Source organism: Typha angustifolia, chromosome 2 (assembly GCF_048772165.1).
Source record: "Typha angustifolia cultivar Huaian chromosome 2, ASM4877216v1, whole genome shotgun sequence".
Taxonomy (NCBI): Eukaryota; Viridiplantae; Streptophyta; class Magnoliopsida; order Poales; family Typhaceae; genus Typha; species Typha angustifolia.
This window is the reverse complement of record NC_133240.1, coordinates 418,544-445,749: the sequence shown is the minus strand read 5'-3', so window position 1 is coordinate 445,749 and position 27,206 is coordinate 418,544. Positions and strand designations below refer to the sequence as shown.

Below are 27,206 nucleotides of genomic sequence, written 5' to 3'. Positions count from 1 at the left end.
AACGTTAATCAGTCGAGCATTTTTATCGCAAAACAACTTTTTCCCTAAATTACTAAAAGACTAAGTTAAAGGGATTTATATACATAAAACGTTGAACTAATCATCGTTTTTGCTCAAAGAATAAAACGTTGATCGGTTCAGCATTTTTATTAGGGCTACAGTATATTTATCAAATGTGGTCTAATTCACTGTAACCCTAATAAAAATGTTGAACTGATCAGGGTTTTTAAAAACGCTAATTAGTTCAGCATTTTTATCGCCAGACAACTTTTTCCCTAAATTACTGAAAAACTAAATTAAATAAATTTATATACATGAAACGCTGAACTAATCAGCGTTTTTGCTCAAGAATAAAACGCCGATCAGTTTAGTATTTTTATTAGGGCTACAGTAAACTAGACTCCATTTGGTAAATAAGTTTAAGGGTAGTCTATTCCGGTAAAAAAGTTTTGGAAGAGGGCTAGTTTAGTCTATCTGTAAATAAGTTATTTAGATATTTCTTAAAATTTAGCAAAAGGTTTATATCGAAGGGTATATTTGCATATGAAATTTAGAAGATAATTAGAAAGGATAAGAAGATATATGCATTTTAGTAGTCCTCATCATAGTTTTAAGACCTTTTAAGGTACGTTTGATTAATTATTTAAATAAAATTATTATAATTATTCTTGATAAAGAAAATTAATAGCGACTCAATTACTATTTTATAGCTTAAATTAAATTATATTAAATCAAAATAATTAAGTTAAATTTAAAATAATCAGAATTAAAAGCAAAAGTGATAGAAGTAATAGAACAAAGGTAATATAAAAAAAATGATTATAAAGATTTTTAATATAACAATAGTTTAAATAAACAAAAAGTATAAAATACTAATAAAAAGGTCAAAGAAATATAAAAATAAAATTTAAGTAATTGAGATATTTAGTTTGTCATTTATATATCTAAATGTTAAATTTTAAAAAAAGTACGTAAGGGTGAAACTATTTATCTAATTGAGTACGTAGATGTAATAAAATTAATTTTTGCCGGGGTGCGTTCGAACGCAAGGATCGCGTTCGAACGGGGTGGCTCGAATGCCTGTAGCACGTTCGCATCGACAGAGGATGGAATTGGCGCGTTCGAATGCGGCCATTTGAATACTTGCATCACGTTTGTATCGACAAAAAACGGAAATTCCGCGTTCGAACGCACCGCAGCAAAAGTGTGGGTTTAGTTAGAAATTGTTATAGTTGTTTGAAGTATTTTTATGTTAATTAAGGAGTTTTTTGGGTGAGCCTCTATATATATGTGACGGAAATCCTAATTGAGATATCATCTTGTTATTGGAATTGATTTTAGTCTTCTCTTCTTCTCTCTTGTCTCTAGCCATTGACACCCAAGTCTTTAATTGGCCTCTTCTAGCCTCTATGCCCCCTATTCCACAACAACTTCTCTCCCTTCACACCAAGAATTAACCCTAGCATCCATATAGCCATTAGAAAGCTATCAAGTTAGAATCTAAGCTTTAAAACTATTGCGGATCAGATTAGGCCAGTTTGTAACAAAGGGTAATATAATAATAAGACTTTTATTGCTACACTTGGGATATATCATCTAACCCTTTTCGCAGAATATGACATCTGATTTGGACTCATAATTCGAATATTATTTTTATGCTAAATATGAGATTATGTGAGAACTATGTGATAACTAATATAATCTAATTTTTATATCCCTCCAGACCACAGTTTCAAAGCTTGGACTTTTTATGTCACTATATATATATATATATTAAATATAAACAGTAAATTTAGTCTCACCAAACTTTTGCAAGTCAATACCATAAGCCAATCTAGAAGAGTGTTTCAAATTTGATCCACTACAGGCATGTGCATCCAATCTAACCAACTACTACTCAACCAAATTATTCATACCAAATAGTTTATACAAACCTTTTGGAAGTTTATTGCATCTGACAAGCATCTGAGTGGAATAGCTTGAACTGATTCATGGAGCATGACATAGATTTTGGCTCATGCAGCATAAAGATTGAAGACATGCCAATTTATTTTCCCTACAAGTGATACAGATCTCAAGCATCAGATGATACCAATCAAATAATGTTCTCATCAGTGGCATGGGGATCACAAGATCAGTTGAAAAAAAGAAGGGAAATAGCGATACAATCGGCTCATCCTAATTGAGCAACATTACAAAGGTTAGATATCTAAAGACAATTTCTATACAGAGATCACCATCAATGCCTATCTCCTCCACCACAACAACAGCTGCATAAGTATGCTGAGCCCTTGGAACACCGCAACCTTACGCACTTTACTTGCAAGCAACCAGAGCAATTGGGTTTGCGGAATCGGATTCGGCAGAAGCAGTTAGTAGTAAAAGTGGTGGTGGTGGCATAAGTGGTGGTGGCGGCAGTTGGGTTCGTCTTACAAGTTTTCTTGGGGAGTTGGAGGGTTTGTCGAATCTTTTTAAGCCGAGTTGCAGTTGTGACGCTCTCCATTTCTCGGATAAACTTGCATAGGTGGCGGATGTAGTCTGGATACAGCTCTAGATTGCAGTGGCCTCCTCCTTTGATCCACAAGGGCTCGTAGGGTTCCTTTGATAATTTCCATAACCCATTCCCATGCAACCAATTCACAACATCATCCTCGGTTCCCTGTAATGGCACGCGATCACAATTTCAGTAAGATAATAAAGGACATATATGTAAATATATACATTTATATTTTGATCACTAAATCCTTGGTTTACTATCTAAAAGCACTAGAATTAATATAGGAAATATCATCTAGCCTGCCACTAGGAGACTTCAGAAAGTCCATGAGAGACACATGAAAAGTCCAAAACAATATTGCTGAAAAAGTAAAGTGCCAGAGTGTAGCATTATGCACTCTAACTGCTACAGGCTGTAGCATGCGTCATGTCCATGCAGCTATTCAGATTTAGAGACAGGATACTCTCTCATTATCCATCTGTACTTGATTTACTGGTGGAAGGGGTCTCACCATCAGCCTGGTCATAAATCCAAGTAAGAATCCCTCACAACATTGACTTAAGAGTCACTTTGCATGGAAACTTCACCATGATCAGAGCATTTCCATGTCATCTAATAGGGGCGATGATTGCGTTTAAGATTATGACTCTCTTGACCAAAAAGTTGCATCCAAAAATTTGCATTCTCTGATATTAAAATCATCTAATTGCAAATCTAGAGGTTGAAAACTTGGAACAATAATCATTTATTAATTAATCACAGAATGAAATGCAGAAATACAACTAGTTATCATGTACCCACTATCCAGAGATAAGATAAGCATAGGTGCCCAATAACCTAAATATACCTAATTAAAGATACCATCTGACTAGTTCTTTTCTAAAATTTTCTAGTGATCAGCATTCTTAATGTAGCAACATATACGTGTAATCAATTGAAAATTCCAGCGGTATCAGAATATGAGTATGAAACACAATCTTAAAACATGTGCAATAAAGGAAAGATGATAGAAATTCCAAATGTCATTCAATACAAGAGACAGATTGCAAACAGCTAGACATGAAAGAAGAGACATAAATTTTAAATTAAGTACTTACATGAATTACAAGAACTGGGCATTTCACCTTCTTAATTTTGTTAATGTTCTGCAGAGCAAATTTCTGGTTATTAGCTGAAATGCACAGGTCTCTGAAAAACAATATAATCAACTAATGATACTTACTTTATAGATGTCAAAGCAGAAAGTGAAATTCACATGGCAGACCACACGGAGACCTGACAATATAGCACTGTGAAGTACTACACCTCGCAATCTTGGCAAGCGAGCTGCCAAGTGCAATGTTGGGCCACTACCAACAGACTGCCCATACAAGATCAGATCTTCCTGACTAACTCCATATTCAGTTTGCAGACACTGGTATACTGCTTCTATATCCGCATATGTGTTGGGTTCACTTGGCTAGCAACAGAAACAGAACTACAGAAGATTATATACTGCTTTATCCAACATGTAGAAAGCAATTAATTATACGGTCAATAATTGTCTGAGTGCAAATCATTCATCTTGGTTTCCTTGAGATGAACATAAAGCAGATGCCTTTTGTAGATAGAGCAGCCCTACAAGAGCCCTTGAGTCAAGCAGAAAGTTTTAGGGTTCTCTAGAAAAAGTTTTGCAATGGTATGAACATTTGACCAAATTCTCACTTCTCCTATTGTTATTAAGTAAAATCGCATTTTCAAGCATTTCCGATAAGCCCAGAAAGCATTACTTTGCCTTCACAAATTTATATTCAGTCAAGTAGCTTTGCCTTGATATGCATTTATCACAATGGTATCGCCAGTGACTTACATCAACTTATTGCTAGCGAGAAGTTAAACCTAGCAATAGACTATCAGGTAAACTATCAGGAATTTTGAACCCAGCAAAGGGCAGAATTTGTCTTTGAATCATACCATGCTTAATATGACATGCTAATTTCACAAGAAACTCAGGAAAGTAAATAAATTCTTAGCAACCACAGTCCTACTTTGCAGATACTAGTGAATTTTTACACATATTTGTACGTACATCCTAGTTGTACCAATTTCCTATGCTGAATAATCCCTCTTTCTTTTGGTGATCCGGTGATGTGCACATTAAAAATGAATTAAGGCAGAATACTCATCAGGAGAGACTATCTATACTTATCAGAAAAGTTTTTACATCCCAATGCACCTTTACACTCTGTCTGAGAAATGCATATACTTTGCACTTTCCTGTCACTTCCTCAAAGAAGATAAGGATTTACCACTAGAAGAAAGTGACCAACCTTACCCGTAGACGCTCCATATCCAGCATAGTCGAAACTGCAAATTGTAAGATAAATAAACAAAAATCTCATCAGAAGATGAATTAAGTAGATAAAAGGTTCAACTATTGGCTCAGGAAGAAATATTTTCTTGTACTTACAACAAGTGTGCATAAATGAAGGAGGTTAAGCAAAACGTTCATCTGTAAGTGTCGATAAACACTACAAAAAAAAAATTACTTTCCCAATTTGATATAGACAATTAGACATCACTACTTGATTAAAAAGAAATTATTTAGGAAATGCCTAAGGAAGTAACATCAAATTATGAGTTATATATATCTGATCAGTCATGCCTCCGTGAGGTAAGCAGGCACCAAGAGATAAAGTGATATAGTTCAAATACTATGCCAACATAGTCAATACAAAGAAAATGTTCCTCTTAATACTTGAAGGTGCTAAACCCCTACATCCCTCTAATTCTTCTTCATGTGGTGGTCCTTGATACTATTAGCAATGTGCCACTTCACCTACTACTGCTCCTAGTCTTTTGAATCAACTGTTTGCTATTTTTCAGAGAAACAATAATTCTAATAGAAGGAATAGCAATCTCTTTAGGGGCAATCTAAAGGTACTAATTCTAAACACAAAGGATCATTAGAGCAAGAAAGGAATACGCATTGAAACAAAGCTCCACTAACCCCATCAAATTAACCCTGAGATTGACCTTAAGCTGCACGAAGAGATCATAGAGCTGGCCCAGATCGGCGGCATTGCCATGGGAGTAGAGCACCGTGAGCCGGGCATAGGGATTCTTCAAATAGAACGCCACAATCTTATTCCCACACCTGGTGTCCAGCATCAGGACATCCAGCGAATTGTCCCGGGGTATCCCAGAGGCGACTAGCCGGCCGTTCTCGTCCTTCTTGATGCTGTAAGTTGGCGGTTCGGGCGGGAAGAAGGCGAATTTCGCCGCCAGACTCGAAACCGAGCACCCCGAAAGCATCGAGATCGATCCAACTCATTGACAGAGGAGAATTCTCATAGGACGGCAAGAGAAAGGTGTGAGCTTTCCCCCCTTTGCCTGCAGCCGGGAAAATCAAAATCTCTAGGGTTTTGGCTCAAACGGAGGGTTTTTGGGTGTGGGTTTTTGAAGGGGAAGCTAGTGGTCCTGGAAAGGTAGCTCCTTTCTTGGAAAAGTTGATGTGGGTCTCTCTCCTCCTCCTCCTCCTCCTCCTCCTCTCTCTCTCTCTCTTCAGGGTCTTTCCAGGGTTCTTGGTGTAAAGCTTTTGGGAGTTTCCTGAGCTCAAAAATGGAACACCACCAATCTACTACTACCACCACAACCTGATTGGGTCTTTAGAAAGAGGAAGAAGAGCAAAGTAAAGTAGTAGTAGTAGTAGTAGTAGGGTTGTGGGGTGGGGGGGAGTTAGGTTGGTTGGCTTCCCTCTCTACTTACCCTCTCTCCATAGGGTTGGTGGTTTGAGTGGGCCTTTGGAGTGTTGAAGAAGGGAAGAAGTCAGAGGAATGAGAGAGAGAGAGACAGAGAGAGATTTTGGCAAGGATTCCTGGCTCTCTGTTTTTGAGCTCTGTGTGTTGTTAGGGTTTGAAGTACACTCTACCTCTCACTCTCTACTCTCTACTCTCTACTCTGCACCCTCTCTACTCTCTCCTCTCTCTCTCTCTCTCTCTCTCTCTCTCTCTCTCTCTCTCTCTCTCGTGGTGGAAGGAAGATGGGAGTTAGAAAGTTTCACTTTCATTTATTAATCAGACTGGTTTTCATTTGTTTTGTTGGACAGAGTACAGACTTCAAGAGAGAGAGAGAGAGAGAGAGAGATTACATTTATAAAGTAAGATGGTAGTTCAGTGAAGGCCATGCATTGCAACAGCAAATGAGACAAACCCAAACAATTGTTTTTTTGAATTAAATTGCAAACCAAAACATGCAATGCAGAGGTGATCTGACATGGTGTTGAGTATTGATGTGGTTGTTGGCTCAGCTGTCTGCCCAAACCACCACACAGCATTCTGCTCAAATCCAACTAATAATCTCCACAATTTTTTTTTGTGGTTATTATTTTATTTTATTTTATTTTTCACAAGAAAGAAAGGTATACAAACAAATGATCTAGAAGAGCAGGAAAAACTTGAGTAATTTTAGACAGAAGAATAGGGTTGATCTTTAGCCAGGTTCGCTAACAACCTCCATATAACAGCGGATAACAAGACAAGTAGCAAGAGCTTGAAGCGAAAAAAAAAAATTGTTGTTCAAACTTGGAATCTATTTAATAGTAAGATTGGTGAGCTTATAGCCTAGACTTTTAAGCAGAGTAAATCACAGGGCTTTCGTCTCGGTGGGTAAGAGTTTAGTTGCGGTGCATATCCAATAGTGCCGGCAAAGAGAGGACTATGATCTATGGAGCGGGCAATGAAAAAAACTAACCCTTGCTCAAGTCGGATCAGGAGAGGGATCAGGAGAGAACGACGCATCATCAATACTAATTTTAGTTAAGCCCACAATAGATAGTATCCATAGTTCAAGCCTGCTAGCAAATGGAGGATTGTTGAAAAGCATAAATGGTTGTTATGGCTTTTCCACAGTTCCCCCACATTCCATGGGAGATAATGGTGCTTATGGTAAGTGAGCATCATTGCCACTATTCAAGCCTTCCTTAATCCAAACACTAGAGCACTAAGAGTTGTGCAACTTGTAAGTAAAATTGAGGTGTTATTCCATCATAATTTAGTCAACAATCTCCTGCTTTGTATCAAAATTATTATACTTTCTTATATTTTTGACTAAATTAATATCTTTGCCCTAAAGAAATTGGTGAATAATGAGGACTTTGGGTGTGTGAGGGTGATTGTTAATTACATCTTCTTAAATGCAACATTAAGGAATAGCACAGCAGTGTCTGACATTAGGGAACATGACAACATTGCACTTCATTTATGTGCTTAGGTACTTAGGTAGGCAGTCCAATTTATTTAGGAAATAGTTGAAACATATCTTGGATTAGGGTTAGGGTTAGGGTTAGGGTTGGGCCCTTCTCCTGTTCATTCCAAGAACTGAACAGTCCAATCATTCACTATGCAAACAACTTTGGTGGGTCTATCTTATCTTATCTTATACTCTTGAGTCTCAAGATGGAGAAGTACAAGATATTTGAATCAAGATGAGTCATGAGCCCCACATAAAATCTTATAAGAAAAATCAACCTAAAGTATTGTTACTTTTCACCCATGGACTATGATTTAGTTTATTATATTATATTCTTGTAAAATAAAAGCTTACAATTTATTCATTAAAATATCTAAACTATAATAATCTTTTCTTTGAGGATGCAAATTTATTATACTATTTTAGATAATATAAGTAGCAAACTATATATCTTTAAGGGTTTTATGTGGATCAATTTGTGTGAGTAAGTCTAAGTATGCTACTGGATGCACGTCAATACAGTTCACATGTATCTAACCGGCTTCAATCGCACCCAAAAAAAAAATTAAGAGGGTTCGTAGGATTTGAGCGAGTATAAGTAAAGTTATCAGATATACACAATCGATGTGTTGAAATGCCCGACTGGTCCACGCGAGTTGGCTCGTATAGAATCTCAATCCATAATATCGAGCGTTGAAATATTAATTAACTTATATATATGCATTTTTTTTAATAGATGAGAAAAAGTCAACCATTTCATATTTTAATGTTGAATATATCTTGATTTACTCAAAATAAGAGAGGTATTGATAGGCATTTAAAACTCTTCATTTTTTTTCTTTGCTTTCTTTGAGAAACATGAAACCCAATTAATTTACACTCCATTTGAAACACTTTTAGCCAACACAAGCCCCACTTTTCACTCAACCTTCCAATTTGCCATACCCCAAGCCCTAGATTCAACTAATTAGTTTTTTATTCTTGGGGTGCAGTTAGAAAGATATAAACCTATTCTATTGCATGAAAACGTGAGATTATTAGACATGTTGGACTAAACAAAGCATATGTGAAGCATAATTAGGGTTATTATATGTAGCTTATGTGGGTAAATTAGTATTAACTCTTGGATTCTGAGCCATTTGCTTGGTGTTAGGGTGCAAAGATTAGGTTCTTTGAACAAGAGGAAGAGGTAGAAGATTCTCTCCCAATGCTGTTATCTCTAGGGGGTTGTGTGTTTGTCTTTTAATTGTTACCTTGAACTGTGATGGAGTTAAATTTATTCTTAAAAGTTCAAAGAGCTACACATTGTTCAACACAAGTAACTACTTGACAATGGCTCAAGTTAATTAGACCATTAATTAGAGGGCAAGAAGAGGAGGAAAGCAAGAGAGACAAACAAAAATATAGAACAAAAGGATGAAAAGAAGAGAAGAGGATTAGAAAAGAATTGCCTTGCTGCTGTTAACATCACCTCGTCGGATCATCTCCATGTTGAAGCAATCGTCATTTCCATACCGAAGCAATCGCCGTTAGGTGAGCTAGGCTATTGAAAAATCGCTGTTGAAGTCGACTCTGAAATCCTTGCCAAAGTCCTACGCCTTCACTCTTCGAGACCTTGGCAACTCAAGCACCTCCTTTTAGATATTAACCAACCTTTGTCAAGTTTTTATTAAGTCACTATTCTTCACGGCTTTAGAGAAGCTAATCAAGATACAGACGGTTAGTTAATTTGGGTAGAGAGAGCACCGTAGATCAAACGTTCGGCTTTATGTTGGTCATCTGTTCAGCTTAATGCTCGTTTTTAGACGGTAAGCTAGTACAAAAGGCCCCTTCAGGTTTACAGCATTTACCCGACACTCGTCTAGTCCAAAACTATGGAACTCATCTAAAAAGTGGATTTGCTAGATCAAAATTAAAACTCTGAGAATAAGAGTATACAAATTAACCACCTAGACCAATCCAGAGCCGAAGTTGGCTCACTCAAGCTCAGCTCGATAAACTTAAATTAGTTATTGACAGGAAGCTAATACTGATGCTTGCTTCTGTTATATTGTTTACTTTGGAGATCTCTAAAAGAAATATATTTGTGCCTTACCAAAGTTAATTAACAAGGAAGTGCTTTTGTGAATGAATAGTTAAATAGCTAGAAAATACCACTAAACAAACTTTGTCTCAACTTAAAAGCTCAAGCTTCTAACTTGAGTTAGGACTCTACTTTGCATGCCAAGCTTTAAATTTCAACTCTTCTCATGGAAACACCCCCTGAGCTAAAGAAATTTTCTTTTGAGTCATTAATTACTAGTAATCACTCTATCATATAGATATTTATTATCCCACCTATCCATTTTGCTTTTAATTGCTCATAAATACCTCGAGTTAACTCTTATGCATAGAAAATAATATTCCCATTACTCTAAAAAATTAAAGAAAAAAAAATAAAATGTTAAAAATACTCCTCATTTGATCTTAAAGATTTATCTTCGTCTCAGAAACTTACTCGGGGTTTAAGAGCCATTCTGATCTATAGTTCATTTAACTCATCTATATAGTAAATGTTCGTTCACCGGAACTAATTAACATATATTAAAAGCAAAATATAGGGTTCGATGTTAAATACATATATATAGTATGGTGTGAATAATGATAAAACCAAAAATGTAACTATTTTTAATAATATCCCAAAGAATATTAATGTATGATAGCTAGCTTTGGTAATAATCAAGCAAAGTATAATTAAGCATGAGCCTAATCAAGCTTAATTTAAACTTGAGACTCAAGCTTAATAAGCACTTTGCCTAACTAAGATTATAATAAAAAAATACTAAAAATATTAATTGGTTATTACTTATTTCTAAATTATAATTCCAATTAAAAAAAAAGAATTCTTTTTGCATCTATACCATTCTATATACTCTTATTCAAAAATATCTTATTTGTATATATTGTTCTAAAGTTTATATTTACAATTATACCCTTCACATTAATTTTTAGTGAATTATTTTTATAAAAAATTTATATATAACACCCTAGTTTTTAACATAATTAAAATTTACACTATATATATATATTTTACTATTTATAAATCGAGTCTTATAATTTAACAGATATACACATAAGAGAACGTTAAACTTCTAGGCTAAGTTAACTATACTAGAATTAATTTAAAAAATATTTTAATTATTTTAAAATAAAATATTTATATTTTAAAATAAAATATTTATATTTTAAAATAAAATATTTATATTTTAAAATAAAATATTTATATTTTAAAAAAATATGGGTTTAACACAATATAGGAATATATCAAGGGGTTATTTGTATATTCCCCTGTGTACATTTTTCCAACCTCACCCTCTTCTCCATGGAACACCAGAAAAGATCACTCCACAAGCTAAAATGATCTCCACCCTTCATCCCTTCCCCCTCCCTCCTCATCCTCCTCCTCCTCCCTCCTCCTCTAAACCCCAAACCCCATCTCTTCCCACCTCTCCTCACCTCCTCCTCGACCTCTCCTCCTCCCCCGCCGACCTCCGCCGAATCCTCCCCCATCTCATGAAGCGCGGCCTCCACCGCGACCCCTTCCTCCAGACCAAGCTCGTCTCTCTCTTCTCCCGCTTCGGCAGCCTCAGCGAGGCGTCCCTCGTCTTCGATTCTATCGACGGCGGCGACAAACCCGACGAGCTGTACCACTCCATGCTCCAGTCCTACGCCAAGCTCGCGCCTTTGCACGAATCCCTCGCCTTTTTCTCCTCCATGAAGCTTGCTGGCGTCCGCCCTGTCGTCCACAACTTCACCTACCTCTTGAAGTCCTGCGGCGAGAATTCCGACCTGCGACGCGGCAGGGAGGTGCATTCGCAGTTTATTGCTAATGGCTTCTCCTCAAATGTCTTTGCTCTGACCGCTGTCGCCAATATGTATGCAAAATGTCGGCGGGTTGATGATGCCAGGAACGTGTTCGACAGAATGCCTGAAAGGGACTCGGTGGCCTGGAATGCAATTATTGCTGGCTATGCACAGAATGGTCTGGCGGAGGCTGCGCTGGAGATGGTTATTAGGATGCAGGAAGATGGGGGGACGCCGGATTCGATCACTTTAGTTTCTGCTTTGCCTGCGTGTGCGAATGTCGGGTGTTTGAGGATTGGAAGATCTGTTCATGGGTTTGCAATTAGAGCGGGGTTTGAATCTTTGGTGAATATTTCGACTGCGCTTGTGGATATGTATGCAAAGTGCAGAGATATTGAGAGAGCAAGGTTGGTGTTTGATAGAATGAGGGTTAAGAATGTCGTGTCATGGAACACAATGATTGATGGGTATGGACAGAGTGGGAATGCGGAAGAAGCTCTCAGGCTGTTTAAGAAGATGTTAGAGGAAGGGATAGAGCCCACGGATGTGACTGTTATGGGGGCCCTACATGCTTGCGGTGATCTGGAGGATCTTGATGAGGGGAGGCGTGTTCATGAATTACTGGTAAGGATTGGCTTGGGATCTGATCCTTCAGTTATGAATGCACTGATCACCATGTATTCAAAGTGTAAGAGGGTAGATCTTGCAACCATGGTTTTTGAGAATTTGCAAGTGAAGACTCTGGTATCTTGGAATGCAATGATCTTAGGTTATGCACAGAATGGGTGCTCCAATGAGGCTGTAGGACTTTTCTCCAAGATGCAGCATGAGCATGTAAGGCCTGATTCTTTCACTTTGGTTAGTGTGATTCCTGCCCTTGCCGACTTATCTATCTTAAGGCAGGCAAAATGGATTCATGGTTTTGCTGTTAGACAGTATTTAAACAGCAATATCTATGTGGCAACAGCTCTTATAGACTTGTATGCAAAATGTGGGGGTGTAAATATTGCACGGAGGCTCTTTGATTCGACTAGTGAGAGACATGTGACGACGTGGAATGCAATGATAGATGGCTACGGATCCCATGGTTTTGCTGAGGCTGCAATTAAGCTGTTTGAAGCGATGAAGGACAGCCCTGTGAAGCCAAACGATGTCACATTCCTAAGTGTTCTGTCTGCTTGCAGCCATTGTGGTTTGGTGGACAAGGGAAGGAGATACTTTGCCAGCATGAAGGAGGACTACGGTTTCGAACCTCGGATGGACCACTATGGCTCCATGGTGGATCTTCTTGGCCGTGCTGGAAAGCTTGATGAAGCTTGGGACTTCATCCAGAAGATGCCAATGGAACCAGGTATTAGTGTCTACGGTGCCATGTTGGGTGCCTGCAAGAAACACAAAAATGTCCGTTTGGGGGAGGAGGCTGCAAAGCGGCTCTTCAAGCTAGAGCCAGAAGAGGGTGGCTATCATGTTCTCTTGGCAAATATCTACGCGAATGCTTCGATGTGGGAGGACGTGGCTCGAGTGAGAACTATGATGGAGAAGAAGGGGCTACAGAAGACTCCAGGATGCAGCTTCATTGATTTGAAAAACCAGCTCCACACATTCTATTCTGGGACTACAAATCACCCACAAGCTGAGAGGATCTACACAAGGTTAGCTCGTTTAATAGATGAGATCAAAGCTGCGGGCTATGTGCCTGACATGGATTTGATACATGACGTGGAAGAAGATGTGAAAGAACAGCTCCTCAACAGCCATAGTGAGAAGCTAGCCATCACATTTGGGCTTATAAATACCACCCCAGGCACCACGATTCAGATACGGAAGAACCTCCGTGTTTGCAATGATTGTCACAATGCCACCAAGTTCATATCTCTGGTGACAGGGCGGGAAATTATCGTGAGGGACATGCAAAGATTCCACCATTTTAAGAATGGTCTTTGTTCGTGTGGAGACTACTGGTAGAATAGGGGAAGTCCAACATCATGAGTTACAGTTTTACCCTGTGATTTCAGTTTGATCTTCATCCTCAAAGGCATGATCAATGCATTGGTGTGGAATACCTTTGAGCAACCTTCAATAGCTCATCAGTTGGCTGCTCTGGTTTTGCTAATATTTGACAGAAAGAAATGCTTCTGAGCATAGTTGGTATGGTGCATTTCCTTCAATATATGGAATTCATGAGGATGAAGGTTACAAGTTACAACCTGATGAATTTTGGGCCTCTGAAAGTCAGATAAGAATGACTGCTGATAAATTCATAGATGATTTGGAGACTGAATAATTTAGTTGACATTGAAACCAGTTACAACTACTCTGTGCTGATGATGCAGCATGGTGAAATCACACCATCGTCAGTGCCGTTTTTGCCAAGCAGGTCAGTAAATTACACTATCTGCTTGATGCATGTCAGGAAATCAAATATTCTTTTTCCATTCTCAGGACCTAGTACTTGTAGTTTAGGGCCTGTCAACCATAGCAAGTATACGAAAATCTGATTAAGAACTAGTGTACCATATAGTTAGTAGATGAAACTTAACCAACAATTTTAATGTTCCACCAAGGAGATATAGTTAGCTACTTCTTTCCCTAGAATGTAATTTGAATTCAGTTCTTGGTGGTACTTGGGGCTTGATAGTTCCAACAAATTTATTATAAGCTATGTATATGTACTTTGCATTCTGTCTAATAAATTTGAATCAAAACACTTTCAAAAATTGGACAACTTGCTTGAACAATTCTCTTGTACTTTATAACATTTGTCTATTTAGGATGCAATTTTCTCTGGTATGTCTTCATGAGTTCCTTGGTTCTCATGGATTTGCTAATAATTCCTTTTGTCTATACCTCCAGAGTAGATTATTTATGTGGCCTTGAATGTTAATTTCAAGTAGTGCTTTACAAGGGTATTCATATATAAAGTTGGCTCAATAGCCAAAATCTATTTGAAAGTAGCACCCTTTACTAAATTGCATGTGGAAATTCCAGAAAGGGCCAATATGTCCTACATGAAATATGTCTGCAAGGATAAGGGCATCTTTGTCTTTTATTGTTACATGGTTAGGATCTGGATGGTTTGATACTAACCAATTAGTTCTAAAAAATAATTTTCATCTGTTGATTAATTAAAGGGTATACAAGACATTTTACACATGCGACTAGATTAATCGATAAAAAAATAGAATTTAAGTATTTTTTATTGCTTATCTTTATAATCGTTTTCTTAATAATAGGAGTGTTAACTTTTATCATAGACAAATAAATGGCTAAAAAGAGAGAAACAAAATATGACTAATTATCCTTACAATTTAGAAAAGTGATCGATACTTCTAGTTCATGCGACGGCATTTCTGACTAATTTTATTTAGTATCATTTAATCTCAACCGTTCAATAGGAGAGAGAAATTAATAATTCTTATTAAATTATTTGTCTCGGATCAATGACTACTTAAATATGTAAAAAAAAAAAAAAGAAGAAGTTTTTGAGGAATATATGTGCAATAAAAATTTACATAGTTTTTTTTTTTCAATTTTTTGAGAGAAAATGGATTTTTACATAGTCGCCCCTGAAAATATTTCTATGGCAAAGCTCCTGACCGCCTTTTCAATACATTAGTAATTTCAATCCCTCAAATTTGAAAGAAAATCTTTAAATAAATCGAGAGCATATACAATCTGCAGGGCAAAGCTCAAACTATTTTTCTTTTTTCACAAATAAATAACATTGTCAGCAATAAGTTTTTTCTTATTTAAAAATAATTTATTATTTTAAATAACAGCTAAACATCATAATAACTATATTATACAGTTATAAATATTATTCATTAAAATTATATCTTATACTATATATTAATCAAATTACTAATTTATGCTTAATGTTTATCTCATTAATTTAATAATTTTATAAAAAATAAATCATAATTTTTTTAATATTTTTATTCATTTTATATTAATTTAAAAATAATTATTACAACTTTATTTAGAATAAGAATGAATATAAGAATAGTTATTTTTGAACTTGAGAATGCAAAAAATTATTTATTATATAATTAACTTTATTTCCAAAGTGAAGTATGCCCTAGTAAATAGTTAATTCTAGTGGGGTTCTCTGCAAAATTGACCTAAGAATAAGAAAAAGAAGGGCTGCAAATTAGTTAGTTGGAGTGAGCACGAGAAAGAAAGCTTTTAACGGAAAAGAGCGGCGCAGAACGAGTATCAATCCCGAAAGCATCGTCGCAGTTCACTTCCCTTTCTGGCTTTCTTCGTTAAAAATTCACGAAAAACCCCCTCCTCTTTCTCTTAATTCCTCTTCTCGGTCTCCTCCTCCCTTCGTTCCTTCCAACCCAACGACTGTCCGTAGAAGGGAGGCATGGGTGATCCAAAAATCCAGCTCCATACGGGAGGTCAGCAAAATTTTCTCGATTCCCTTCTCCTCTTCATCTCTGTTTTCTAATTAATTCGTCTATTGCGATGATTTAGGGCTAGGTTTTACTCCTTTGATTGATTTATCCTAGAGGAAGATCTAGTTTATTCGTCTTTTTGTGCAAAATAGTCGGTGCCAATCGACGAAATCCTCTTTTCTCCGGCATGTTTGTGGGAATTAGGTTTCCTCGATCTCTCTCTCTTCTATCTCGGAGCGAGAGGGGGGAGAGAGAGGTGGGTGCATAGGAGTTGTTCGGCCAATGGACTGAGTCGAAACGGAGGCCCAAAGTGATGGGTCAACGATGGGCCCACCATTAGAAAGTCTCCCTTCTCACTGCTCTTGCACTTTTCGTTCAAAAAGACGATGCTTTGATGGAATTGGAACTCGTGGTTTGGAGAGAAAAAAAAAAAAAAAGATCATTGAATTCAATCCGTTTGGTTTAAATTGAGAGTCATATGTGCCCCCCCAAAATATTTTAGTTTATTGCCTAAAGTTCTGATTCATAAAAAAATATATCCAACTGTTGGAAACCTCATTATTTTTCTTTCTTTCTTGCTTCACAACAATATTGAACTGAAGTTTACGATCTGATTTTGTCAAAGCCATTGCTGTTCTGTATCAGATAATCAAAGGTGAAGGACCTCAATTTATTTCTAGATTGGATTGGATATTAGTTCAGCTGAGTTTGGACTTCATGAAGGCAATTAGATTCTATCTTGATTGAGATCCAATCGAGTAATGTGCGTCAACTTGCCACCAATGTGCATTCCACAACTTTCACGATTGCTGTTTGTCAAATTTTTACGTTAATTATATGGAGGAAAATGCGGTCCTTCAAAAAATGAAGAAACTTTTTTGCTTTTGCGAAAACCGAACTGAAAGAAGTGTGAGTCAACACTTGTTGCTAAGGAGTAAATCTTCGGTCGGACCATTATTGACTAGTATGTGATTACTTGATTACAAAATTCTAGTTGTATTCTTTCATGGTGTGAGCACATTATATGTTATACATCCAGACTAATCCTGTGCTTTTTGGTTGTGGTAATTAATCTAATTCTCAGATCCAGGACCATCAAATGATTCAAGACCTACTTACAGATCTCCACCACAACAGTCCATATCCAGATACTGGCAATGGTGGTTCATGGTTGCCCTCAACATATTCTTCCTTTTAGCAGGACAGACAGCTGCCTTGCTCCTTGGGAGGTTCTACTACAACCAAGGTGGAAATAGCAAGTGGATGGCCACCTTCGTCCAAACCGCTGCCTTTCCATTCCTTTTCCTTCCGTTGATCTTTTACCATTATCGCAAGTCTGATTCTACAACTGTCCCTTCCCCTAGTCCTCCTCTTGCAAAGATTGCTCTTATCTATCTTGTGCTGGGCCTCTTCGTGGCCGCTGACAACTTGATGTACTCCTACGGTCTCTTGTATCTTCCCGTCTCGACTTACTCCCTCATATGTGCGAGTCAGCTAGCCTTCAATGCAGTCTTCTCCTATTTTCTCAATGCTCAAAAGTTCACTCCGTTGATATTCAACTCCGTCATCCTCCTCACCTTCTCTGCCTCCCTCCTTGGGGTCAGCGAAGACTCTGATAGCTCCACGGATGTCTCCAAGGGAAAGTATGCACTTGGATTTGTGTTGACACTGGGAGCATCAGCAACCTACTCGCTCATCCTCTCTCTAATGCAACTAACTTTCGAAAAGGTTATTAGGAGGGAAACCTTCTCGGTTGTATTGGAGATGCAGATATACACAGCTGGTGTTGCGACTTGTGCATCGGTTGTTGGGCTCTTTGCGAGCGGGGAGTGGAAGAGCTTGAAGGGAGAAATGGAGGGATATGGAACAGGGAGGGTGTCCTATGTGCTCACTCTGGTATGGACTGCTATATCTTGGCAGGTAGCTTCTGTAGGAGTGGTTGGTTTAATCTTTGTGGTGTCGTCGCTCTTCTCCAATGTAATTAGCACACTGGCTCTGCCAGTGGTTCCTATCTTTGCTGTGATCTTCTTTCATGATAAGATGGATGGAGTGAAGATTATGGCCATGCTTATCGCTATATGGGGATTCGTTTCTTACATCTACCAACATTATCTTGATGACTCCAAAGCCAAGAAGGTCATAGCTGATGCCTGGAAGAACAGCAGGGAAATTTCTAGTGTCTAACTCTCTTGATAAATGATTCTCGGTTCAAGTCGACGCAGTTGGAACCTTGAAGTTCTTTATGGATGATGAATAAAAAGAGTTATTCTGACATTGTTTTGCTCCAGCATGCATCAGTAATTGTTCTTTTTTCAGTATTAGATGCTGCTGCAATTATTACTTCTTTTATTTGAATAAAAAGTTTCTCAAAGAATGTAATCTATATTGTTCTTTGCTAGCAGTACACAGAAAGTCTTCTCCTTTTCAAATGAGCACATGATTGAATGTAAAGTTTCTAAGTTATTTTTATCACTCACTCCTGTAATCTATATTGTTTTGAAAATTTAAGCTGGTGAGAGAATTAAGTTATCAAGATGATTGGATTAAATTATAGTTAAATATCAAGCTATAAGGTGTGGATTTGTATTTGTTAGCAAATAGAAAGAGATAATGAAAACAAAAGGCTTATATAGTCAAATTATAAGATGTTATTTATAATTTTCTTTACTAATAGCAGGAGTGATTATATGAATTAATTATCACAAGATAAATCCATTCTCTGTCTCTGTCTCTCTCTCTCTCTCAATGAGCGAAGTATATACATACCTTTTTTTTTTTAAAAGAAATAGACATCCAACTAAACAAAGTGATATTTATTTAAAATATAAGGAGTAAAATGTACCTTTCCGAAAAGAAAACACCCCAAGTAGGGTGGCTTTATGTGATTTAGTGAGAAAACAAAGATCAAATTAAAAAAAATAATAGAAAGATATGGGTGTGAATTAGAATAAATATATAAGATAGGGTGTTAAATGATAAAAATGCTTACACAAATCTTGAGATTTATTAGCGGAGTAGTCCTCGAGTGATCGGAAAGGGAAACGCGTTTCCGGAGAGATTTTTATTTTTGTTAGAAAAAAGCCCACGGGTGGTTCCGTTTCCCCAAGTTTTCTGCGTTTCTCTCACCGATTCCCTTCAATTCTCGCCCTGCTACCCGATAATTCCCATTTTGCCCCTCACCTTCTCTCTCTTCCAATCAATCTTCCTGCCGTCTTCGTGCAATTCGACGAGCGCTCGAGCCGCGCGGTCCCGTTCGCGTATTCATCTCGCTGGATTCGATCTCCAACGGTACGCATCGATCTCGATTCGTCTCCTTGCTGCTTGAAGATCCCCTTTTTATCTCGATTTCCACACTTTTGCCCTCTTTTTCCACCTCGAAGTGTCAGTATTTGTGTTGATTTCTGGGGGTTTCCGAAAAATTAGGGTTTTGGGGGCAAGATCAGAAGGTGAGCTTAGGTGGATATATTCGTCGTTCTTCTCCGGTTTAGGATAAAGATGGATTCAGTGGTGGATTAAGTGAGTTAGATTGTGAGGATTTGAAAAGGGGGGTTAAAGAATCATGGGAAGCAGCGAGGCAGAAGCAAAAGCTCCGAAAACATCGTCAGCGCAGGTACTATATCCAATCTTGTTTTTTTTTTTAAAAAAAAAAATTAAAGATTGTGAGGATTTCTGTACAGTTTTCGTGGAAGAGAAGGAAAGGATTTTTAGTTTTACTTTGCTGTGCTGGGTTATCTTGTTCAGGAACAGCCACCAACCACTTCCTCCAGCCCAGCCGCCCCGGTCTACCCTGAGTGGCCTAGCTTTCAGGTGGGCGATACTTTTTAGCTTTGTTGTTGAGAATTAAAAATTTACCTGTTTTAGGTATCTTATGAGCTTGCAAATTCCACTTCTAATAGGCGTACTCGCCGATTCCGCCGCATGGGTTCTTTCACTCGCCTGTGGCATCGAGTCCCCAAGCTCATCCTTATATGTGGGGAGCTCAGGTGCTATTTAACTTTTCTATGGTTGTCTTGATTATTATTTTTGCAGTGAAATGATGTCTGGGCATCAAGAGAGATGTGTAATATACAGAAAGTGGATTAGGGAACTCTAAGGGAATCTTGTTTTGAACATCATAGGAAATCAATGGTTAGACATGGGATAATTGTTATTGATAGAGATGCCATGAATCATGATAATCAGTTATGGAGAACATTATATTTGGGACAGGTTTTTTAGACATATTATTGCTTAGGTGTAGTTGCACTATCATAAGTGATGTAGTCAGCAGTTAGCTGACTCATATGCTGGACACTGCCAGAAAGTTCTGTAAAAGATAAAGTCAGGTAGGTGAAATAGCTTCTTTGCAAAACCTTATGATGAGACGGATTTTCATCTTTCTTTTACTTGTGGATAGACAAGAAAATTTTCATTTTTCTTTACTTGTTGGTTAATCCATAACAATTGTTGCATTGAGCCCTTAAATACAGTAATCCATGAGGAAACTCGAAAGTCAATTGACTATAGAATGTTTCAGTTGTAATTTTCTGCTCTTCCATATTGAGAAATTTTGTTATTGGGATTACATATGAAAGGATTTCATGGAATTGCATGTGTCTCAAAGATTTTTGATGTGGTTAAGAGATGGAAACCTCCCTAAGTTGTATCTTTATCTATTTGATCTGAAGCTGTGACATAAAAACTAGAAAGAGGTTCCAAACACATGATTGTTGGTTCTAAGAGTGAATAAAGTATATGGTGATTAGTGGTTCTGTATGTTTGTTTATGTTCTCTCCTTTCTTGCAGCCCATTATGCCGCCATATGGAACCCCACCACATCAGTATGTCATGTATCCGCCAGGAGGGTTATATGCTCACGCATCTATGCCTCCGGTATACTATATGCCAATATGTGTAATTGGAATCTGACATCCTCTCATGAACACCATGTGCTGCTAGCAACTAATTTCTTTTTCTTTTCATCTTACAACCATTGATCAGGGAACACATCCATTTACTCCTTATGCTATGCCGTCTCCTAATGGAAATGCTGATGCTCTTGTAAGTGGAATATCTTTTAACTCTTGCAAGTAGGAAAGTCTTTAACTTAATTATTGGTGCATTTATCATCATTGAAGCAACTCTATGAATTTCATCTTCTAGGTAGCTGCACCTGGTAGTTCGGAAATGGATGGTAAGTCATCTGAAGGTAAAAAAAGAAGTCCTCTCAAAAGATCCAAAGGAAGTTTAGGTAGTTTGAATATGATTACAGGAAAGAACAACAATGAACTGGGTAAAGCATCTGGGGCTTCAGCAAATGGAGTCTTCTCTCAAAGGTATGTAATTTAAATGGGGTCATTATCATATAAGAATTTCTTTCATTGTTTGTGAACTTTTACCATCATTGAGAAAATCATGGTTTTTTGCAGCGGTGAAAGTGGAAGTGAGAGTTCAAGTGAAGGAAGTGATGCAAATTCTCAGAATGTGAGCACCAATAAAAGTGTTACTTTTGATTTAGGGATCTTTGTTATATTGGTTGGACATGAGAATAGCATAAATGCATACTACTAGAATGTGTTTATCATGATATAACTATATATATATCTATCTTTCTAGCCTAGTATAGGGAAACCTTGTCATGTGTGCATCGACACATGTTATTGCTCCCAATCCTAGTGATGTTTGTCGAGTTACTGGAGCATAATTTTTGAAAATTTCAAGTTGAGTTTCTTTAGAAGAACTTATGAGGATTTTTTGAAATGTTTTGAAGCTGATGGCTCTTATACCAAATTGATATGGAGTGGAATAGGACACATACCAATATAGGGAGAAATAAGGAGATATGTAGATCGACGACCCAAAAGAGGAAAGAGCATTAGTGGATCCCTTTTTTTGGGTGTGTCTAAGTACCTTTCTCTCTACTAGCATGACTAAATAGATGAGTTATGGAAAGATAACTCACCAAGCCTATGGGGAAAGATGATCAAACCCACTTGGTGTTGTAGGGAAAAAAAGAGTCCACCTAGATTGTCGGGGCAATAGAAAGTGTGTCCACTCGAGAAGGGAGAAGGACAAGAAGAAGGTAGAAGAGACATGGAAATCTCCACAAGAATAATATTTCATTCAATTTTTCATGATAATTTGTTTGCATTTTTGAAATTTCCCTCAGTTTTATATAAAGAGACGTGGAGATTACATCAAATCACAATCTAAACTAATCAAAATCTTTCCTAACCTTATCTATAATCAAACTTGAACTCTTTCAAATTCAAAATCAACCAAATCGTAAAAAAAAATCTTATCCTATAACTTATGAACAATCAAATCTCCTAAGTTTAGGAGTTTTAATCAAATAATATAATCTAAACAAATCTAGCTACAAGATACATTCAAAAATAAAAAATAAAAAATATGTTACCTATAATATGGTGATGAGCACATATTGGGAAAAGGTGCTTGCATGATGTGGTTATCTATTTCTTTGTCATGATGTGAGTTTTTAGGAACATATACTGATACAACAGCTGTGATATATGAATTATACTGATTAAGATTTTGTAGGAGCCTCTCTAGTTTCATAACTTTGTTAACACTTATTTTGCTAGTTCAGAAAGAAATTATTTAAGGGAGTTTTTCTCTTTTCACTCTTTTAACTTTAGTAATAGTCACCTCTTTTCTTGGATATTTATCTTCTTCTTTTCCTGTTAAGATGTAGTAGGTGTTCATACACATTTAATTTATTTCTTGATTGAGATGGAATCAAGACTCGAAAGTGGTTGGGAACAAAAAATTTCTCTTAATGCTGTTTCATTGAGGTCTTCTGGGCTTTCTCATATTCTTCTAGTTGAACTTTCACAGGATTCACAGCCAAAGGCAAGTGCCGGACAAGAATCATTTGATGGTACACCTATATAAATCTATTTCTAGTTGGGTGCCAATGTTATCTTTGATAAACTTGCTTGCTTATCTATGCATGACAGCAGAGACCTCTCAAAGTGGCATTACTACACGTGGTTCTCAGAATGGCGTAACTCGTACACCATCACAGGGAATGTTGAGTCAAACTATGCCCATGATGCCGATGCCCGCAACTGGTGCACTTGGAGGGGTTGCTGGTCCCACTACAAACTTAAATATAGGCATGGACTATTGGGCCACTCCAAGCTCATCGCCTATTCCTCCAATACGTGGAAAGGTTCCGTCTACTGCAGTCACAGGAGCTGTAGTTCCGGCTGAGCATTGGATGCAGGTTTTTGCTTAGCTTGCACTTTTTCTATCAGGAGTGCTAAAAAAGTTCCTTTATTATGCTGATGTGGTATGATGGTTGATCAACTGGTTGGCATAATAGTTGTTGGTTGTTTGTTCTAATGATGGTGAAGAAGTTTATGTTTATATATACAGCCTATTGTAGTTTCAGTCTGTAATATAACCTTTACATCCGGTAATAATAGAAAGTAACTGTGCTATGCTATATGTTAAAGAAAACATTGTTTGTTTTCTTCCAACTTTCAAGCACTTAATCTGACAAGTTAGTGAAACTTACATTTACTAAACCAGAAAAATGTAATTTACTTGTTGATTTTAGTGCACCTTAGAAGTGTGAGATGCCCTAGTGTTTCAATAAAACTAATGTTCTTGATAATAGTTTAGTTAACTTTACATAGCAAATTCAAAGTTTTAGTAGTGTGACTTGTAAGGTCAAGATATTGTCTTGCTTATTGTAATTTCTCTTTGCAACTTGCCACTTAAAGAATATACACTCACTCGAGAATTGTTTTGAAGTGACGTGTGGTCATTCATAGGCTAGATAAAGTAGAAACCGGTCAATAGTAAATTTTAAGCTGTTCTTACACTTCCTTAATTGAGCTTGAGTAGACAATGCAAGAATATATGCAAGTCATTGTCACTGTCCAATTTAAAAATCAGTCCTGCTATCTATAAGCCCCATGGGATCCACTTTTCTTGTAATGATGTCTTTCTTGCTATATTAAAATCCTTGGTGAGATACCAGCATCATTAAATTGGGTGCCTTTGCTGTTTGACCAGATAATGCATGCCCGCTAAGGGTGGTACATTATGCATGTTAATGTGGAATTCTGATAGAAGCATTACTATTGTCTTTAAAGATCAATATTTGTATTGTCAATATACTAGTCCATTGTAATATTTCCTTTCCTTGATTGAGAACGGGAAGATCTATATATTTATGCAGTCACTAGAATGATAAATTGGCACCATTTCCGTAAACAATTGAAATTATGCTTTGATACTCTGAATTTCAAGTTCCGGTGCTGATCAATCCATATACCATTGAGGAGGTGGAAGTTTGTATCAACAATCTAATTTTGATTTTCAGAATGAAGTATATAGGATGAGTCCGTGTTTTTTATTTTGACATGGAGAACTATGGTAGAAGATTAATTCTAAGATTGAAGCAGATTGATATGGATCTCTAGAGGAAAAGATGCAGGGAAAAGTAGTAGGAGAAGAGGAAAGAAAAGTAAAATACAGGAACTACATGAGAGATTTGGAAGAAATCTTTCCCTAGTCCTGTATATGTATCGTTAAGTACCTGCATATGAATCCTAGCCATGGATAATGACATACTACTTTGTTATGTATCTCTAAGGAGAAGAAATTACCTTTGCAATAGTTGAAAGATCTAATTCTTGGACTGCTGTACCAGAGGCCTTAAGCCTGATTTTTAAGTGGAATGAGTGAGTGTATATTCTTTTCTACATAACCTTGTAAGTACAGAAAACTATTGGAGGCATAGTTATCTTTACTGTCATGTTGGCAATATTCAGGATGAAAGAGAAGTCAAAAGGCAGAGGAGAAAGCAATCCAACAGGGAATCTGCACGTAGATCCAGGTTGCGCAAGCAGGTAATAGCTTGCATAAATTTTTATTGAAAACCTCTGCGGATATTTCTGTTTATTTTCCAGACTTAATTAATAATAAATTGTGATTTATTATTTAATATCTACTATTTTTCCAGGCCGAGTGTGAGGAGCTTGCTCAACGAGCTGAGGTTTTAAAGGAGGAAAATGCTTCCCTAAGAGCAGAGGTGAACCGGATTAGGAAGGAGTATGAAGAACTTCTTTCTCAGAACAACTCTCTTCAGGTGATGAAGCATTCTGTGAGCTCATAGTATAATCATGTGCAGCACATTCCTGGCAGATACTTATTGTCGTTTCAATTTTGCAGGAAAAACTCGGGGACATTCAACGAAAAACGGATGATCCAAGACTTGACAGAAACAAACATAATTCTGGTGATGACAACCATGAAAAGCGGTCAGATTGTGATGCTCATCCTGAAGAAGAAAAACAAGCATAGACTGATCCTTAACCTACAGCCAGCATGCTTTGTGCTATGTCCTGAAGTCTGATTCTGACTATAGATTATTCGCACTGCCAGACGCAGTTTGATAAAAATTGAACAATAGATTTGCTATAGTTACTCGTTAACTGGAATATTGATACTGACCTTCCTAGTCTCATTCTCATGGACATGTAGGGTAGCCTGATTCCACATTGTCAGCTAACTCATGGATGTCTTTCTTGATGTCTTTCTTGTGTCTTACCTTAGTTGTATGTCTTAATTGCTTTTCTGCTATGTATACTATGTCAATGACTAGTAATTATTAGTGCTGTAACGTTGGTGTATCATTGAAGATGTCAATAGAGTGCAGATTTTGTTTAATAAGAAATTACAATCTTTGTTCTGTTACCCAGGTTCTATAAGAACGTACCAGGTGGAATATTGTGAAACTTTTTATTGTTAAATTATCATGAATGGTATTTGCAACAGCATCTTCTGATATAAATCATTAGTTATATTTGTTACTTGTCCTTGACATCTGAATGACCTCAGTATGTTGATCTAATATAGTAACAAATTACTATATTCCAAATTTCCAATTGCTGAAAGAAATTTGCTCCAATCCTGAGTGCATTGGCTTCTAGCTCAATATGTTGCTTCTAGTTTGGATCATGTCTTAACACTATTTGTTTGGAGACTATTGATTATGAGAAAAAAGGTGTGGAATTCAAAATCAGGTACTGGAATGCTTTGAACAGCATTTTCTGAACTTCACAGGTATAATTTTACAAGGCTGACCAGTCAATCTGATATTATCTCCCCCTTCATTTTTTTTTCAAAAAGTATTCTAGATGGATTACATGATGGCTTGTTTATGCATAAACTTTTCAGACTTGCTTGACTTATTTTTAAGAAGACAGATGATCTTAACAATGTTTGACGTTGAGAGTCCTCAAAAGATCGACCAGACTGGATTTAAGGTATGACACTTGCTGCTATTTAAATTTGATTTTCCTTTTCGACCAAGGAATGTGACCTTTTAAATCTGAAGTTTGGTCATGCTTTAGGATCGCACATATTTTATTCATTTTTATGATGAAAAATGAACACAGAAATGAGAGAAATTGCGACTTCCTAAAACATGATTTTTTTTTTCCCAGTACTACAGAGAGAAACCTGTTAAAGTTGGTGTATCATATCTGGAAATTTCAGGGAAGGTACTGTGTTGGTATATGGTCCTCTGAATGGGAAATTGGATGAAGTCGACCTTTTGAGCCCCTTATCAGTAGTTACTCATGGCGAGAGATATTTTTTATGGACCTAGAAAAAGAGACAATGTGGAAGCTGATAATTTCCCTGCTTCTGCAAGGCTGCAAGTGGCGCTGCATGGGAGCAGGTTGTCGGGGTTTCTATTTTGGGTGTTACTCTCTTCATTACTCCATTTGTCCCATAGAACTTGAACTCTTTTCAGAACTTCTGCAAGGGAAATGCTTAGGCTGATGAAGGAATATTGTTGAAGTAAATTCTTTTCCTGGCTTTGTTAGATTTCTTATATTTACTAGGACTAATGTTCAAATGATGGTATCATCTGGGAGATGTTTCAGGTTGTTGAAGACAAATGCAAATGGATTGGAACTCCAATACATATTCAGGATGGAAAAATTTGACAGCATCTGCTCACTGGGAATCATTTAATTCTTCTCTGTTGAATTTGTTCAACATCATATTTATCAGCATCATAAATGTAACATGCTTCATCTGCTGCATATCCTACGTCTGTGCTTCTCTGGTTGGCTTGGCAATGGCTTAGGCTGATGCTAATCCACGGTCAGGTAAGAACCCATGCAGGATATCGTGATCCTTGTCTTCCATTTATCTCTGTTATATCCACTTGCCTACTTGGATTCAGTTTACATAAATAATGTGTTTCTCTG

General features: G+C 37.0%; 4 protein-coding genes across 9 annotated transcripts; 3 read left to right on the top strand and 1 right to left on the bottom strand.

Annotated features, from left to right (window-relative positions):
* Positions 1-2,025: 2,025 nt before the first annotated feature.
* LOC140774548 (uncharacterized) lies at positions 2,026-6,596 on the bottom strand. Of its 2 annotated transcripts, none has more exons than XM_073117589.1 (5): positions 5,487-6,596; positions 4,786-4,843; positions 3,720-3,956; positions 3,595-3,642; positions 2,026-2,659 (listed from the first exon to the last, which is right to left on the bottom strand). In XM_073117589.1, the coding sequence occupies exons 1-5, from the start codon at positions 5,789-5,791 to the stop codon at positions 2,240-2,242; spliced, it is 1,068 nt and encodes a 355-aa protein (XP_072973690.1). In that variant the 5' UTR covers positions 5,792-6,596; the 3' UTR covers positions 2,026-2,239. The 2 variants fall into 2 exon arrangements, with proteins under 2 accessions (XP_072973690.1, XP_072973698.1); XM_073117597.1 differs by having other exon boundaries at positions 4,807-4,843; positions 5,487-6,593.
* A 4,522-nt stretch (positions 6,597-11,118) lies between these two features.
* LOC140769800 (pentatricopeptide repeat-containing protein At1g11290, chloroplastic) lies at positions 11,119-14,286 on the top strand. Its single transcript, XM_073110672.1, has one exon. The coding sequence runs from the start codon at positions 11,123-11,125 to the stop codon at positions 13,532-13,534; it is 2,412 nt and encodes an 803-aa protein (XP_072966773.1). The 5' UTR covers positions 11,119-11,122; the 3' UTR covers positions 13,535-14,286.
* Positions 13,806-18,437, top strand: LOC140769810 (probable purine permease 11). Of its 3 annotated transcripts, none has more exons than XM_073110692.1 (2): positions 13,806-13,946; positions 17,054-18,437. In XM_073110692.1, exons 1-2 carry the CDS (start codon positions 13,904-13,906, stop codon positions 18,151-18,153), a joined length of 1,143 nt encoding a protein of 380 aa, XP_072966793.1. In that variant the 5' UTR covers positions 13,806-13,903; the 3' UTR covers positions 18,154-18,437. The 3 variants fall into 3 exon arrangements, with proteins under 3 accessions (XP_072966793.1, XP_072966799.1, XP_072966785.1); XM_073110698.1 differs by lacking the exon at positions 13,806-13,946 and adding an exon at positions 15,718-15,972; XM_073110684.1 differs by lacking the exon at positions 13,806-13,946 and adding an exon at positions 16,798-16,933.
* A 663-nt stretch (positions 18,438-19,100) lies between these two features.
* Positions 19,101-25,680, top strand: LOC140769909 (bZIP transcription factor 1-B-like). 3 transcript variants are annotated; one of them, XM_073110822.1, is made up of 14 exons: positions 19,101-19,257; positions 19,393-19,579; positions 19,711-19,776; positions 19,866-19,952; positions 20,755-20,841; positions 20,950-21,009; positions 21,112-21,142; positions 21,221-21,284; positions 21,378-21,432; positions 22,807-22,849; positions 22,929-23,197; positions 24,756-24,833; positions 24,947-25,072; positions 25,156-25,680. In XM_073110822.1, exons 2-14 carry the CDS (start codon positions 19,529-19,531, stop codon positions 25,285-25,287), a joined length of 1,149 nt encoding a protein of 382 aa, XP_072966923.1. In that variant the 5' UTR covers positions 19,101-19,257; positions 19,393-19,528; the 3' UTR covers positions 25,288-25,680. The 3 variants fall into 3 exon arrangements, with proteins under 3 accessions (XP_072966923.1, XP_072966909.1, XP_072966916.1); XM_073110808.1 differs by having other exon boundaries at positions 21,112-21,284; XM_073110815.1 differs by having other exon boundaries at positions 19,102-19,257; positions 21,112-21,284; positions 22,932-23,197.
* The last annotated feature ends 1,526 nt before the right edge of the window (positions 25,681-27,206 follow it).